The sequence below is a fragment of the Antechinus flavipes genome, chromosome 2 (genome assembly GCF_016432865.1).
Source record: "Antechinus flavipes isolate AdamAnt ecotype Samford, QLD, Australia chromosome 2, AdamAnt_v2, whole genome shotgun sequence".
Lineage (NCBI taxonomy): Eukaryota > Metazoa > Chordata > Mammalia > Dasyuromorphia > Dasyuridae > Antechinus > Antechinus flavipes.
Genome location: NC_067399.1, coordinates 132,960,730 through 132,978,393, shown reverse-complemented (window position 1 = coordinate 132,978,393; position 17,664 = coordinate 132,960,730). Strand labels below are relative to the sequence as shown.

The 17,664-nt window shown below is 33.3% G+C and overlaps 1 protein-coding gene across 1 annotated transcript in view; it reads right to left on the bottom strand.

Annotated features, from left to right (window-relative positions):
• Positions 1–17,664, bottom strand: part of LOC127548252 (disintegrin and metalloproteinase domain-containing protein 32-like) — a 103,983-nt gene that overhangs the window by 37,081 nt on the left and 49,238 nt on the right. Inside the window, exons 8-10 of the mRNA XM_051975562.1 lie at positions 12,354–12,425; positions 11,828–11,994; positions 4,963–5,044 (exon numbers count right to left, since the gene is read on the bottom strand). Coding sequence (XP_051831522.1) covers positions 4,963–5,044; positions 11,828–11,994; positions 12,354–12,425 — 321 coding nt within the window. The remainder of the gene's footprint in view (positions 1–4,962; positions 5,045–11,827; positions 11,995–12,353; positions 12,426–17,664) is intronic.

The following is a 17,664-nucleotide window of genomic DNA, read 5'->3' as shown; positions in this document are numbered from 1 at the left end:
CATATGGATATGGGATGTATAGGTTCTTAGGGAAGAGTTGTATCTCTGGTGTAAGGAGTGCCAGCCCTGTTTTCAAGGCTGCTTTCCACTTTTGCTATTCGGTCACCCAACCCTCAACTATGGCTTGAAAAAGCAGTAGCATGCTCTGGGTTACACCTTGGTAAAATCATGTTGACAGGCTAAAACCAGGTTGAAGGTAACCTGGAGTCTCTCATCATCAATGCACTGAAAGAGGCCAAGTTTATAATTCTATATGGCTTTTAACACCAGAATAAGTCATCCTTGGGAGGAATGAAGTAAGAAACAGAAACAACAGTGGCCACTTAATATTGAAGACTTGGCTCACAATCTTCTCATCATCAACGTCTTCCATTTACCTAAATGCAATAAAATTTCATGGATATCCCCTTGCAGCAAAGGAGAAAAGATAGACAAGATAGGACAGTGACAAAAGGCATTGTGTGGAAGAGAGTGCTTGACTGATCGGAGATTTATCCTCTACAAGCTAACCATTTGCATTCAACTAGATACCCCAAGGCAAGAAAAGTATCAGAAAACAATGTTAACAAATTAGAGTGCTTCTCCAAGCAGGAACAATTTATAGCTAACTTCTAGGGAAAGCTAAGCCAACACATGGTTGGCAAAAGTGGAGCAGAAAAAGAGTGGGAAACTTTCAAAGATTTGGTATAGCACTACTTTTCCTTTTCTGGGACCCTTTCACTCACAAATGTCAAGATTGGTTTGATGGCCACATGAAGCCAAAATGGTGGAAACAAGCCAGGAAGTTGGCTCAGCTTTCCCTGGTTTCCCTCTAAAAAATGCCAAATCAAGCCTCTAAATGGATTCTGGAGTGACAGAACCTACAAAAAGACAGAGTGAAAAATTTTCCAGCCTAAAATAACATAGAAGGACTTCAAGAAAGGTCTGCCTCACTTGTATGGAAGGGGATAATGATCCAGTACAGGCACAGTACAGACAATCTAGCCAGAGGCTCTTAGACACAGCACAGAAAGTAAATTGCTTGTCCCCTGGCACAATACGTTAAAATAGACAAAGTTCTTCTCAGCAATATATAGTGATCCAAGACAATTCTAATAAACTTGGGAAAGAAAATGCCATCCTCAACTAGAGAAAGAACTTTGGAGATGAAATGCAGATTGAAGCATATTTTTTCATGTTTTTTGTTTGTTTTTTTCTTATAGTTTTTCCCTTTTGTTCTGATTTTTCTTTCACAACATGAATAACACGTAAGTATGTTAAAAATGATTGTACTTTATTACCCAGATGAGATTGCCTGCTCTCTTGGGCAGAAGGGATGTTAAGAAAAGAAAGGAGAAAAAAATTGGAACTCAAAATGTTACAAAAATGAATGTTGAAAACTATTTTCACATGTAACTGGAAAAAGTAAAATTTTAAGGTTTTTTTAAAAATATTGTTTTAATGAAAATGATGGGAAAATTCAGTGAAAAATAAAAATCCCATGGGGTTTGCCAGCAGGATAGTTTGTCCATTTCTAAGAGGTAGTGTTTAACTCCATCAAAAGTAAAGTACAAGCAAAGCTTAAAGAGATACAGGATTTGGGGCTCAGTAAAAAGGCAGATGAAATTTAGGTTTTGCTAATAGTAACAAAACAAGGCACTTTTATGTTTTCCTGATAATTATTTATGGAACAAAGGCCTGTGGTGCATCTCAACTACTCAGTGCTGATAAGTGACATTGATTAGCGATAAGGATATGATCCTGGAGAGATGGGTTGAACACTTCTCAACATATCATCAACCACCAAAGCTAAAGCGACTGACTATATACTTCAGGTTGAATGAAATCTATCATGCTAGCCAAACAAACTGAAGAAGGTTTGAAAGCCATTAGGTTCTTCTCATGTAGCAAAGTATCTGTTGCTGATTCTATTCCAGCTAATATTTACAAGGCAGGGCTCTTATTACTCATACAAAAGCTGACTAAAATCTTCCAGGTTATATGACAAAAAGAAATTACTCTCAGAAGTTTAAGGATATCTCCATTATCTACCTCTATTAAAAAAAAAAAAAAAGGAAATAGGTTTTCCTATGACCATCACAGGGAGTCATTGCCTACATGATTCCTTAATTGGCTGATCAATTGATTGACCTGTACAATGGTCATCCACTCAAGAGTCCATTTGGCTTCAGAAAGTGACAAGGAATGTTCTATGTGGTATTTACTGCCTGATAACTTCAGAAGAAATGCCTGGAGCAAAGAGGATCCGTATACAACATTCATTGATCCAACCAAACATTTTGATGCTGTCAGTCATGAGAAGTTGTGGAAGATCTTGGAAAAATTTGGTTGCTTAGAGAAGTTCATCAGTATTACACATAACAGCATATTTGTACAGGTTCTATATAATGGACAATGTTCTCACTCTTTCCCAGTCACCAATAGAATGAAGCAGGGCTGTATGTTTGCTCCCATTCTTTTAATATGATGTTTTCAGCCATTTTGTCAGGCACCTTCATCAAGGACAAAAATAGCATCAACATCAGATTCCCCATTGATGGTAACTTCTATATGTCTCTAAAACTGAAATGCAACATAGTGTTGAAGCATCTTGTTTTCTAGTTTCTCTTATGACATTCTTTATGCTACTTCTGTAAAAATTCTTTAAGTCAGTCCAAAGGTTTCATTCATTTTTTCAGAGAATTGGTATTCCATGATTTTTTAATCACACATTGTCACTGGAAGAATTTGGGGATTAAAAATATAAATTGCTTCAAAAAGAAGCTTATACATTTGAAGACCTGCTAATTTTGCTTCTTCCTATTCAGCTGTCAGTCCATATAGATGTATGTATGTATGTATGTAAATCATAATATACAAACATATCATGTTATTCCATGTATATCAAGAAGCATTTTTCATCCACTTGATTTTTAAAATGTATATAACTATAGTTAATGGAATTCTTTTATGTGGTTAAGGATCTAATCTAGAAAGCTGGGTGATCTTTTAGTGATTGACATAGTCAGTACATCCAGATCAAAAAAGTAATCTTTTTTTCTACCAAGGGCTATTTGGATATTTACTCATCATTTATTCATCATAATGTGACATACAAAATTATCAATTTAGAGTACTCAAGTAGGAGGAAATTAATTGTACCTAGCTTTCAACTCATTGCCTGTCTTACCAAATGATTACACAGATATGTGAGCCAGATGTTCCTCACCTCTGATATTTAATTTAGATTCTGTACTGTATTAAAAGTCCAATGGCTATTTATTTCAATCTTTTATAAGTCTATGACTCTCTGCCTTGCTTAAGAATAATACAAGACTGTAGAAAAAAGTTAGCTTTTTTACATCACTTAAGATAACTTGTATCATTTTTACATATGCATGAGAGATACCTAGTTGCAAGAAAACATTTTAAATGGTGTTTTGAAAGGGATGATGTTTCACCTAGTAGATTGGCAAAAATGATTTTTAAAATGACAAAAGTTATATTTGGAGTTGTGGAAGCTGCAAATAGAACTAGACAAGAATTATGAACGATGCTTAGAAAGTAACTAAAACAGCCATCTCCTTTGATCTAAAGAGCTCACTACAAAGTTTGTATTTTATGAATGTTATAGAAATACAAGATATTTTATGACATTTTTATAGTAACAAAAAACTGGAAATAAAATGAATAATCATCTACTGAGAACTAATTAAGCAAACTGTAAAACATTAATATAAGGAAATATTATTCTGTAAGAAATGAAAAAGTTAGACTTTCAATTGATAAAAGATGGACAGAAGCAGCTACACCCAAAGAAAGAACACTGGGAAACGAATGTGAACTATCTGCATCTTTGTTTTTCTTCCCGGGTTATTTTTGCCTTCTGAATCCAATTCTCCCTGTGCAACAAGAGAACTGTTCGGTTCTGCAAACATATATTGTACCTAGGATATATTGCAACATATCTAACATATCATAGAACTGCTTGCCATCTAGGGGAGGGGGTGGAGGGAGGGAGGGGAAAAATCGGAACAGAAACGAGTGCAAGGGATAATGTTGTAAAAAAAATTACCCTGGCATGGATTCTGTCAATATAAAGTTATTATTAAATAAAATAAAATAAAATATTATAAAAAAAAAAAGAAATGAAAAAGTTAGAAATATTTCTACAAACTGAGACACAATGAAGGAAAACCCAGAAAAACCATTAGCACAATAAGAATATAGATGGAAAAAAACAAATTATTATAATGATTAAGCTTAACCCTGAAAAAAGTGATAGAAGAATGTATTTCTCTTCCTTTTTTGCAGAGGTAAGAGAATGTGGTATGGATCACTGCATATAATGTTGAAATGTATCAAGTGTAGGTTAGTTTAGCTGAACTGTTTTTAACTCTTTAACATAAGGAATAGTTTTTTGGATTGAGAGGAATTTATTGGTTTTTTAAAATAGGTAATTTAAACAGAGTGAAAAGAAACATTTATTAAGTACTTACTATGTACTAGTAACTATGCCATGTGCAGAAGATACAAAGGGAGGTAAAAAATGCAAAAACAAAAGATATCAATAAAAAATCTGAATTGTGCTTTTCTTTATTTAATCAAACGTTTTGGGTTTTTTTTATTTAACAATCAACAAATCAACAGAGTGGGATCTGATATTCAGGTAATTGTGTGTCTAAAAATATTCTGTTGTAGAACATTACTTGTGAAAGCCTATCTGAGCCTTCCTTTCTCAACTTTCATCAAAGATGCCCGTAACAAATATTCAGATTATTATCATGAAAATATAGTATAAATGGGAAAGTATCAAACTTTGCATATAAATTTAGAGCAAGAAGGGACTATGTTCTTAAACTATATAAATGATATGTAAATGCTCCCAAAAGGTTTTTTACATGTATGTTTTTAGATACCAAAGTATTAAATAGTTTATAAATATTTGAAAAAAAAACAATAAGGTTAATTAGGTCTGCATACCAAAACAATTCCTGCAGCATAATGAAGAATGCACATCTTTCCAGGAAAAGTTGCTCCTATAGAAGTGGAATGTTCCCTATAACTGAAGAAAAATTATATCTTTATTCACAATTATTATTAACAAAAATATCAAATTTCAATATATCATTCAGGATTTAACTTGATTGTTTATAAATACTCATGATCAGATTTTATCATAAATTTGAGATATTTTCAGATATTTGAGTTAGATAAACACTCATGCTATATTTTCTGGAATTTATCCAAAGCATTAAGATCTCTGATGGTTTCCCACTTTCCACACAATGACACAGAATTTTATGTGAGTCAGAAATGGAAAGAATAGCAAATAATCTCTTATTCTAGTACTATATTTTGAGCAGTGAGAAATATTAGTTTCTCAACATAGAAAATTACTCCTTTCCCAATCAGGAAAATGTGCAGTCAGACTCCCAACTAGTTGACATAAAAATTAACATAAAATAAGACTGGATAAATATGAAAAAAAAATCAGAAATACATTAAGTAGAATTTTAAAATAACTTTGACCTGATCCATTCAAATAGTTTTTGATGGCAAAATACAAGATTATGTCCTTGATTATGATATCCAATATGGAAATTTAAATTATGTCAAGCACCACCTAACCTAAAAAAAGCCTCCAAAATATCACAAACACTTCACCACTTTACCAACTGGGGACATGAGACAACCAAAGGCAATATCAGGTTAGAGTGTAAATCCATTTGTAAAATATTATGGAATATTGTTTTCAAATTAAATCAAAATTTCAAAAAGTATTTGATATTAGAAAAGAAAAAACAAATGCAGAAAAACTTGTTTGAGACACCTAACTAAGGCAGGTCCATCACCAAAGCATTGATGAATTATAGAAAGAAAATTTCAGAGCTGAAAAAGGCCCCAGTGATCAGGTAGTTCAAACAGAAAAATGACTGCTTTCTAATATATTCAACCATTGTAATTCAGCCTTTGCTTAAAAACCTGAATTGGGAAAAACTATACTATATCCCATGTCCATTTTTGGGAAGTATAACTGTTACTAAGTTTTTCCTTCCACTTATGTTAAATATGCCTCTTTATAATAATTTCTAGCCAATACACCCAATTTTGCCATCTGTTATCACTGGCAAATTTAAAAATTATGTCATTCATTAGTACTATTATCTAAATAATCAATAAAATCTTAAACACCATAGAGTCAAGTACAGATCTCTGTGTAACTCCAATGGAGAGCTCAGCTCCTACCAGTTATCAAAAAGCTATTAATGAATACTATGGTTACTCTGAGTTTGTCTATTCAACTAGTTTAATTAAGCAATACCACTGACTAGTGCATATAATTTTAAAAGAATAGTGTGATATTTCATATCAAATACTTTGTTAAAATATAAACTGTATCTGCATTTCCCTATTCAACCAATTAAATAATTATCAAAATTAAATAAAATGATTGTATCATAATTACTTCTTAGTGAAGTTGTTCTTGCTCTTACAATGACTTCCTTTTTTAAAGGATAAACAAATTTTGCAAGAAACTCAATTTAAGCCCATTGGCCTATAGTTTGCAGACTCTGTTTTCTTTTCTTCTTTGAGAAGACATTTGCCCTTCTTCAATCCTATAATCCTCATTTCTGTTTTCTATGATCTTTCAAAGATGCCTGGGATCTGTTCAGAAAATATATCTACTTTTTTTTTTCAGTACTTTGAATGTAGTCCATATGAAGCAGGTTACATTAAGTTATTTTCATGATTCTTCTTACTTGAGTATCAACTACCCATTAGCTATTATTTCTTCTCTTTTCCTGTACAAAGACTATTTTCCTTGGTAGAGAAAAGCAGCAAAATAAGACTTGAGCAGCTCTATTTTCCCTGCCATCAATCTACTCTAAACAGCATTTCTAATTCTTTGATTCTCTATCTTCTTTTTCCCACTTTCATTTTTTAAGAAAACCATTATTTTTTGTGGTCTTTAGCTTTCCTCACCAGTCTCAGCTCATTTTTCCTTTGTTGTTCAGGCATTTTTCAGTCATTTCTTCTTGACCTATTGTAGAGTTTTCTTGGCAAAGAGACAGGAAGGTCATTTCCTTCACCTTATTTTATAGATGAGAAAACCGAAAAAGAGTTAAGTGACTTGTCCAGGGTCTCCTAGCTGGTAAGTGTTGAAGGCAACATTTGAAATCAAGAAAATGACTCTTCTTGAAGTCAAGCCTGGTATTCTATCCACTGCTTCACTCACCTGCCCTCATTTTAAACTTTAGCATTTCGGGTACCCTATTTCCATGTTCTTTGTTACTTGACCTTCATCCTATTTTCCCTACATTTCTTTTTTAAAATTTAAGTAAGTTGATATATATTCTATGCATTTGAATCAATCTCTTTAGCTAATTCTCATTCTTCCTCCAAATCATAATTGTTTCTATTTATACCTTCAAAACTTCTTTGGATAGAGTTTTGTATCTGTCTTAGGCTGACTTCCTCTGTAGAATTTTTTAAGCACTTATAATGTGCCAGGCATTGGGCTAAATACTAGGGAATACAAAAAGAAGCAAAAGATAGTCCCTGCCCCCAAGAAGTTTAAAATATAATAGGGAAGAAACTTACAAAGATATATACAGCTATATACAGAATATTAACAGGAGATAATTAACAGAAAGGCATTAGAATTAAAAGAAGTTAGGAAAGAATTCCTATAAAAGGATGAGAATTTATTTGGGACTTAAATTAGGAAATCAATGAATTATCTATAGTCAGAGCAGAAGAGAGAGAGCATTTTGGGCATGGGGGACAACAAGAGAATATGTATGGGAGCCAAAAAAATGGAGTATCTTATTCATAGAATAGCCAGGAAGGTCACTGGATGGAAGAGTATATGTGAGGAATAAAGTGTAAGACGACTGAAGAGGTTGGGGGGGATATTAGGTTCTAAAGGGCTTTGAATGCCAAAAAAAAAATTTGTATTTCATCCTGGACGCAATCAAGAGCCATTGGAGCTTATTGACTTGGGAAGAGAAGGCAGGGGTTTAGAAGGGAAGAAGGGAGTGATGGGGCCTTTATTTAAAGAAAATAATTTTTGTGATTGAATGGAGGATGGATTGGAGTGGGAAGAAACTAGTAGTAGGGAAACCCAACAGCAAGCTATTACAGTAATCTTGGTATGGGAAAATGAGGGCCTGCCTAGAAAGATGATAGTGTTGAGAAAGGGATAGTGTTGACAAAGTGTTAGAGAGGTTGGGAGCCTGAAAGATTAGGAGGATAGTGTTGCCTTCTATAGTAATAAAGATGGTAAGAGATATAAAATTTAGGGATAAGTTAAGTGACCTAATGGACATCCAATTCAAGAGGTCTGAGAAAGGCAGTTAGAGATGTGAAATTGGAGGTCAGAAGAGAGAGATCTGGCAATATAGATAGATTTGAGAATCATGAGAATAAAGATGAAAATTAACAAATGCAGTAATAGAGAGAAAGCAGAGATGTCTGAACAGGATCTTGAGGACACCTACATTTAAAGAATGTGTCATCTAAAGGAGGATCCAGAAGAGACAGATAAATGATCAGATGAGTAAGATACAATACAGAGTAGTGCCCCAAAAACCTAGAGAGAAAAGAATATCAAGGAGAGAGGGATTCAGAGAGATCAAGGAAAATGAGACCTGAGGGGAGAAAAAAATTGGATTTAGTAACGAAAATATCACTAGAAACTTTGGAGAGAACAATTCTGGAGGAATGATAAGGTCAAAAGCTGGATTATAAATTTAGAAAAAGTAAGGAGTGAGAAAGGAGCCTTTTCCAATTTAGATACAAATGCAAAAGAAATCGCCTAATAGTTAGCTATGAGGGAAGGATCAAGTAAGGATTTATTTCAGAATAGGGAAATATGGTTACTTGTAGGCAATAGGGAATGAGCCAATATAAAAGGCCATAAATATATCTGTTTTAACTGTAACCCAAGTGCTTGGAGGGAGGTGCAGAGGAATGAAAAGGGGGAAAAGAATAAAGTAAAAAGTGCACAGAAGAGAACAAAAGAACAATTTACAAAGAAAAAGAGAAAAGGACAGTCATGAATGTCATTTCTTCTATTATTATATATGTTTTCTTGAAATGGAAATTTATTGTTATATATTTTGAATCCTCTCTAATATTCTGCTGGGCACATGCCAATGTTGGGGGAGTTATTTTCCTTTTTTGTTGTTTTTTTATTAATTTGTCTTTCGTTCAATAAAAAAGTGTGCCTTGCCATATATGTTTCCAATAATTAACTGGTTGTTGAATATTTACCAGCACACCACTGATGAGAGACATTTCAGAACTATACTTACCTACAAGTAGAAACTTTGGGGATGATATTTTTCTCTAGAATGCCATCTACCTCAGGGAAAGATGGACAGTGTGGGAAGTTAAACCAGACTCCCCATTCCTGGCTCACCAATCCACCAGGCTTCATAGTAGCTGAAATTCTCCAGTATTCAAACCTCTTTCTGATCATTATCTGGTTTCTGCAGCATTGATTACTGATACTGGTCACTGTAAGTAGAAGCTTGGGCCACTGTAGCCAGAAATCCAGGAGACTGACTCCCTTAGTCATTTGCCACTCACTCACACAGTAAGGCAAGAAGCCTCAAAACAACTATAGTATTCTCCATCAAGAGCAAAATGAGAAAAAATAAATTGGGAACCCTGCACTATTATGTCCATCTATAAAGAGATCTTTTCACACAATAATAGCTAGAATTTAGGTTTGCAAACATCTCTAAAAGCCCTAAGAAGTAAATGCAATTACTATTTTCAGGAAAGACTTCTGGGAAAATGGCACAGGAGGTCAGAAAATTCCAGCTCTCCAGATTTCCTCCACAAACAAAACAAAATTGCACCTTAGGGCAAGCATGAGGGGGCAGCAATTAAGACTTGGGGCAGAACTCTTTGAAAATTAGATTTGGGCAAAGAGAAGCCAGTGAAGTAAGAGAGCTAGAAATAATAAAACAAAATATAATGAATGAATAAATAGAAGAGAATGTGAGACATCTCATAAAAAAAACAGATTGGAAAACAGATCAAAAAGAAAAAATATAAGAATAATTATTTTCTTATATGTAACTGACACAAGAATACAAAAAATAATCAAAGAAAATTGCCCTAAAGTGATAGAACAATAAAGGGAAAGTTGAAATAGAAAATAATTCACTGATTGATACCAGAACAAGATCCTGTAAGGAAAACATGTAGGAACATCATTTCCAATTTTGAAAACCTCAGATCAAAAAAAAAAAATTATACAAGCAATAATAACAAAAACAAACAAAAATTCAAAAATGCTGTAGCTATAATTAATTACACAAAACTTATCATCAAAAACAACAAAAGACCTCAAGTCCTGGAATATTACATATTGACAATCAGAAGAATTGGAATTATGGCCAAAAAATATTATATCCAGCAAAATTAAATACTGAATGAAAAAAATGGACAATCAATGAACTGTCAAAGTTTCAGGACTTTGTTACAAATAAACTTGAACTCAATAGAAATTTTATGATGTAAGAGTCAACATCAAAGGCCTATTTTCAAGTGACACAAACTGTTTATGTTTTATACATGAAAATATAAACCCTATCTCTAAGATTATCATTAGTGGGTAGTCCAAAAGATTGTGGTAGAACTGAGGATAATGTAATTTTAAAAAACAAAACTATGTAGGAAAAGGTAAAAATAGTAATTATGCTAAACAGATGAGGTACCAGAGTAAACTGAGGAGAGCTGGTAGTTCTGAAATCCTACTCAAATCAGAACTGGGTTTAGAGAGAAATACACACACACACACACACACACACACACACACACACACACACACACATCAAGAAGAGTATGGTATACTCCAAATTCTATGAAAAAAAATTAAGAGGGGGAGAAAATAGGATAAGACAAGGTTTAGAAAGGTGTATAGATTAATAGAAGTAGGATAAGATGTGTAGATTAATGGGAAAGAGATAAATAAGAAGGGAAAAGGTGGTACAAGAGGATACTGGAGGAATTCTTGGGACAGAATAAGGGAGGAGGGGAAGGTTAAGTAAATAAGTAATAATAGCAAGGCAAGTAAGCAGGTAGAATAAAAGTAGAAGAGTTATCAAGGATAGGAAATAAAAGACAGTGCAGATAAATGTATGTCTATATGTGTGTCTATGTATGCATTATGTAGATATTGTGTATATACATATGTATTTATGTATGGGAGTCTGTATGTGTATGTATATATGTATGTATGTATGTGTGTATATGTGTATACTTATGTGTACATAAACATAAGTAAATCCATATAAAAAAAATCCATACTTAACTATATAATTTGCTTAGGAGAGGTGGGGGGAAGGAAAGGGAAAAAAAGATAAAGTAAAAGTATACAGCAGAGAATAAAAAAAAAAAACTTTGAAGAAAGCAAAGATAATTCTGAATACGTTTTATTATTATATATACTTTTTAGAAATGGAAGTTAATTGTTTCATATTTTCAATCCTTTCATGTTCTATGCACATGACAATATTTTTTATTTTTATTTTTTTCTATTTTCTATTTAAGTTTTAAAATAAAGACAATGACAGAGACCAAGGTCAGGTGATTTGTCCAGAGTCACAGAACTAATAAGTATCTAAGCTGAATTTGAACTCAGATTTTCTTGATTCCAGATTCAGAATTTTATTTACTATGACAACTCACTTCTACTATTGCATGATTTGTTATGTTTTCTCCAATGAGAATTTCAGAAAATCCTTCAGTTCAAACAGGAAAAAAAAAAAAGCATAGTTGGGTACATATATATTTGTTAAATTTCTAACAAAGCAGAAATAATACTTACACAAATAAATATGCCATGTCATAAGGCCGCAGAACCAGGTAAGAATTTTTCCATTCTAAAAACCTTTGTAATATTTCATCTGGCTCCCCAGTTGTGGAAATCTTATTTTTATATGTCCACAATTCCAAAGATGACAACACAACTGTCATTTTAAATTGGGTAAACATCTAAAAATAAAAAAAGATAACTATAGTTTGTTTTTTAGTTGCATTATGAATATGCTATGTCAGTCAATAAACACTTATTAATTGTAAACTATGTGCTAGGCATTGTGCTAAAGACTGGGGATACCAAGGAAGGCAAGAGGCAGTAAAGGAATTCACAGTTTAAACTACTACATACATTGGTTACTTAGTAAATGATTGTTGAATGGAATTTAACTGAATTGTGTTTGGATAGGGTCACACAATTAGTTTACCTTTGGCCTTTGAGATGATTTATTATACAAGAGACCCAGAATAAATCAGTTTGACTCTAAAGTCAAAACAATGAAATTTGTTTATCACAAAAAGGGAAATAAACTTACTGCATTTATAAGACCAAGAATCTGGATGACTTTATTTGTTACAGCCTCAATGTCAGAGCCCATGTAATCAAACTGAAAAACAAAATCATGTTTACTACTTATTTAATAAATTTAAATGAATTTAAATTAAACATTAAATCTAAATAAATTTAAATTAAATTAGTTAATAAAATGTTTAGACCTAAGCACAAATCATTAAAATTTTCAAATTTTCCAATTAAATGTAAATTCCAATTAAAATTAAGATTTATTCACTTACTATTTCTAAAGACTTTGAAAATAATTAGATAAATCAACAGAGAAAAAAGTAACAACAGAAGGAAATATGACCTCCAGATCTAATAAATAATTTCAAATACCTATGAATAAATATTGCAAAATTAAAAAGTGATTCAATATTTGATGAAATTAGGATCTTATGAAATTTGAGGAAAAATATGCAATCATAACAATATGTTCCTGAGTGGTTTAAAAAGAAATAAGAATTATGAGAGCAAAATTTATGTCCTACATAGCAAAAAAATAATGCACAGAATAGAAAAACTTGAATTAACTTCATCAGAGAAACAAAAAAGAAAACAACAGATTAGGAATGTAAATATACAGAAGTGGAGGATGATCTAGAAGAAGAAAAGATTAAAATAGATCTCACTATACAAGCAAAATATACAGATTTCAAAGATAGAATGTATAGAGACAATCTAAGTATCAATGGTTTTCCAGAAGAACAGGACAAAATAAAAAATAAAAAAAAAACCTTAATACTAAGAAAATACTAAAAGGGAACTGTCAAGTTTCTGAATATAGAAAATGAAATTCCAATTGAAAGAATTCAGATTATTTCTAGGGGAAAAAACAAGGCTTCAAAGTCTAGACACATAGAGGTTAAATTTAACAATTCAATTCAGAAACAAGTTCTGACACCAATCAGGAGAGAGTCCTTCAAATACAAAGAACATTCAAATAATAAAAGATTATTCTGCACCCAGTAAAAAAGGGGGTGGGAATAGAATAATGTATTCCGAAGAGCACTAGTGCAGCCCACATTGACCAATCCTGATGAATGTTCATTAATAAATAAATTTGAAACATTTCTAGAAAGAAAACCAAATGACAGTTTTACAGGCAACACAACTCTCAAAATTCCCCTCAAATAACTCTAAATTAACTCCTCAAATCAGATTTGTAGTGGCAGAGACAAAAAGGGTTGGCAAGAGAAGTTTTTGACACTGGGATAAAAATCTAAATCCCATACACAAAACAGCAGGAATGGCATCAGAAGTAACAGATTCATTAACTCAGTCCAGCGAGTCAGAAAACTGGTCAACAAGAAATTAAGAGGATCCTTTGCTGGCATTGGGTACATTTGGCACTGATTGGCAATTTTATTATCTTTACACAATCCTGGGTCACAGTTCCAAGGAGCAGAGAAGTGCTGGGGCTTGTTCAAGGGAAACAAGGGCCTTGATTGCAGTTCACGGCAGAGAAAGTACTAGTGCTTGTGGCTGTAGGGTACCAGGGGTTCATTCTGGATAAAGATCAGAATGCAGACCTGGAGATAAATGACCACATCTCTGCCAGGATCACACTACCTTGGAAGCATGGAAAACTTCCAGCTCCCCAGAACTAACTCACACAAAAACTAACAGCACACAAAAAGTCTGAAGCCAACAAATGAGCAAACAACTGAAAAAAAGAATCTGACCATAATAAGCTGCTATGGTGGCAGTGAAAGACTAGATATAAATTCAGAAGAAGGCAACAGTGTGAAACAACTTAAAATAAAGGCTAATTCAAAGAAAAGGGATCATTGGACCCAATGACAATAAGAATGTCTAAAAGCATTTTAAAAAGATAAGAGTGCTAGAAGAAAAATTGAGAAAAGAAATGAGGACACAAGAAAATAATGAAAAGATTATTAAGCTTGATAAAAAGAGGCACCAAGATACTAAAGAAAATTCACTGAAGAACTCCTTAAAAAACAGAATGGGCCAAATGGATAAAAGATACAAAAGCTCAGAAAAATTAAAAATTAGAATGGGGTAACTAATGATTTTATGAAACATTAAGAAAAAATAAAGTCAAAAGAATGAAAAATGGAAGAAAATCAGCAAAATCACTGACCAGGGAAATATATCAAACAGATCAAAATTAAAGAATTACTGCCCTTACCAAAGCCATTATCAAAAAAGGGGCATAAACATCATCTTTCAAGAAATTATCAAGAAAACTGCCCTAACATCTTAGATCTTTACTTAGATCTCTTAGTAAAATAGAAATTGAAAACTCACTGATAACCTCCTAAAAAGAGATTCCAAAATGACCAGAAATTCTATATTCAAATTCCAGAGCAACTTGATCAAAGAGAAAAATGCTTCAAGAAGCTAAAAGCAATTCAGATATTATGGAACTATAGTCAAAATCACAAAAATACAGCAGTTTCCATGGTAAAAGGTAAGTTTACAGACTTAGGATGGCTATAAAAAAAAATCCACCTGACAAAAATGAGTATAGTCTTTCAAGGGGAAAAAAATGAACATTTTTAGAAACAGAAGACTTTCAAGCATTTCTGACGAAAGAACCAGAGCTGTATAGAAAATCTGACATTCATACAGAAAACTCAAGAAAAGCATAAAAAAGTAAACAAAGTTCTCAATAAAATTAAACTGTTTGCATTCCTACATGGGAAAAAATATATGTAATTCTTAAGAACTTTATCCTTACAAAGACAGTTAAAAAGAAGTTTACGTAGACAGAGCATGAGTATGAGTCAATTATGTTGGAATGATCTCCAAAAAATAAAGAAGTGAGAAAGAGATGCACTGAGAGAGGGGGAAAGGAAGAAGTAGAAAGAGAAAATTTTTTTCTCACATGAAAAAGCTGCACAAGAAAGAACTTTCACATTTGAGAGGGAAATTGGTTAGCTCCTGTAGTGGCCATTGCTTGACTCTCACTGTCATCAAAATTGGTTCAAAGAAAAAAATATAGAGAAAAATATATGGAAAAATAATTTACCCCAATATAGAAATAAAAAGGGACAGGAATAAGATGAGAGTGATAAAAGGGAGGGCAAATTATGAATATGAATGGAATGAGACAGAAACAAATACCAGAATCCAATTTGCTATCTATAAAAGATACACTTAAAAAAAAAGAAAGACAGTTAAAATAAAGTTCTGGAGGAGAACTTTATGCTTCAGCTGAATTTTTTAAAAAGTAGAATAGCAATCATGATCTCTGACAAAGCAAAAGCAAAAACAAACTTAAATAAAGAGATAATCAGGGAAACTACATTTTGCTAAAAAAAAAAAAAAAAAAAAAAAAAGGTGCCAGAGAGGTAGTGAAGTAATATCAATTTTTTTTTCATTTTTTCTGATAAAAGGCCTCATTTTTCAAATATATATTGAGTAAAATTTATAAAAATAAGAGTCATTCTATCGACTGTTAAGTGCTCAAAGGATATAAATAAGCAGTTTCCAGAAGAAGATATTAAAGTACCTCTAGTCATATGAAAAAATGCTCTATATTACTTAAAGAAAGGCAAATTGAAATAGCTCTGAGACCCTCTGATACATATGAGAAATGACAAATGTTGGAGATGAGGGAAAAATAGAAACACTAATTATGAACTTTGGTGGAAAACTGAACTGGTTCAATCATGATGAAATAAAATTTGGAACTAGGCCCAAAGAGCTATCAAATTGTAAATAACCTTTGAACCAGTAAATTACTATTAAGTCTGATCTGTATCCCAGAGATCAAAGAAAAAGGAAAACGACCTATATGTTCAAAAATATTTGTAGCCACGATACAAAAAACATCAAGATGATGCACATTAATTGAGGGTTAGCTGGAAAAGTTGTGGCATATGATTGTGATCAAATTGATGATGATTGTGTAGGGAAATGTAGGGAAATGATGATGGTTTCAGAAAAATTTGGCAAGATCTATATGAATTTTTGCCAAGTGAAGTGAGAAGAACTGGTATATCACTGTTATTACTGTACACAGTATACAGTACAACCCAGATGTACAATCTGGACTAGCTCTCTGGAGGACCTTGGGACCAGCCTGAGTCCTTGGTCTTAGTGGAGGAGTGAAGGAGGCAAGATGGTCAAAGATAGAATCTGTTTATTTCAAGTCCTCTAAGCCCTTAAATACCTTAATATGATTACAGCACTAGAGCACACTGTGCAGGTACTAACTATAAGCACCCTGCTATTGATATATAAATTCCTCTTACTGTAAATATCCCTTGCTTCATGTAGAACACAGATGATCACACCCTCCATGACTTCTCAGGAAGGCTGAGAGCCCTTAGGGGAGATAGGGAGCCAAACCAGACATTAGCAGGTTCCCTCTGGGCTGAAGGGTACCAGAGTTCCCCCACTATGGCCCTCTACAATGAAATATGAAAGACCTGGCTACTCTGATCAATACAATGGTCCAAGATAATTCTAAAGAATTTATGGAGGTGGCTAATCAGGACTAAGACCACTATGAGGTACTCTCACCTTCCTCATAGTATCTTCCTCTTTAATAGTATCTTTCTCCTTACTATAATTAACTCTGGTTAGTCTACTAAATTCCTCTATGGAGTTAAGTTGCCAGTCAATGGCATACTCCTTTCCTTGGTAATCCAAAGGCTCTCCCCATCTATTTCATATTTATCACTCCTGGTACCAATTTTTCCTCTCCATTTTGCATGTAACCTATTCTCCTAAATAAATAAATAAATTCTCTTTTGACCAAATAGTTAAGTAGTAAACAGGAGACATGATGGACAGAGCCTACTGACATCACGCCTTACAGGTGAATGCTTCTTAATGTGAGATGACATTGAGGGGGGAGCAGGAAGATAGAAGTAAAAGATGGCACTGAGGTTCAATCAAGAACCAATGAGAGGAAGACCATCCCTATGAGTCCCAGAAAGAAAAGAACCTACAGAGTAGTGGATGTGGAAGAGGAAAGAAAGACTGAAAAGAGAAGGAAAGAAGGCTTTATTTTGGAAGTAGGAGAGGTTCCACTGATGAATTGCTCTTATGAAGAAAAGAAAATGAGAATGTTACATTGGATAAGGAATGGGGGATTTGATGTCTGCTTGTCCTAGAAAGGGGAGAGGTAGAGCTCCTGTGGGTAATTGGCACCTGGAGGAATAGGATAGCATGGACCCAAGGGGATGAGTACTAGGCAAATATTGGGGGAGGGGGAGAAGAGAGGTAGACAAGAGAATATAGATCAGAGAGGGGAGGAATGGGGAAGAAATCCACCAATGGGTAGTGTCCTCTTTGACACCAGCAATAAATAGCCA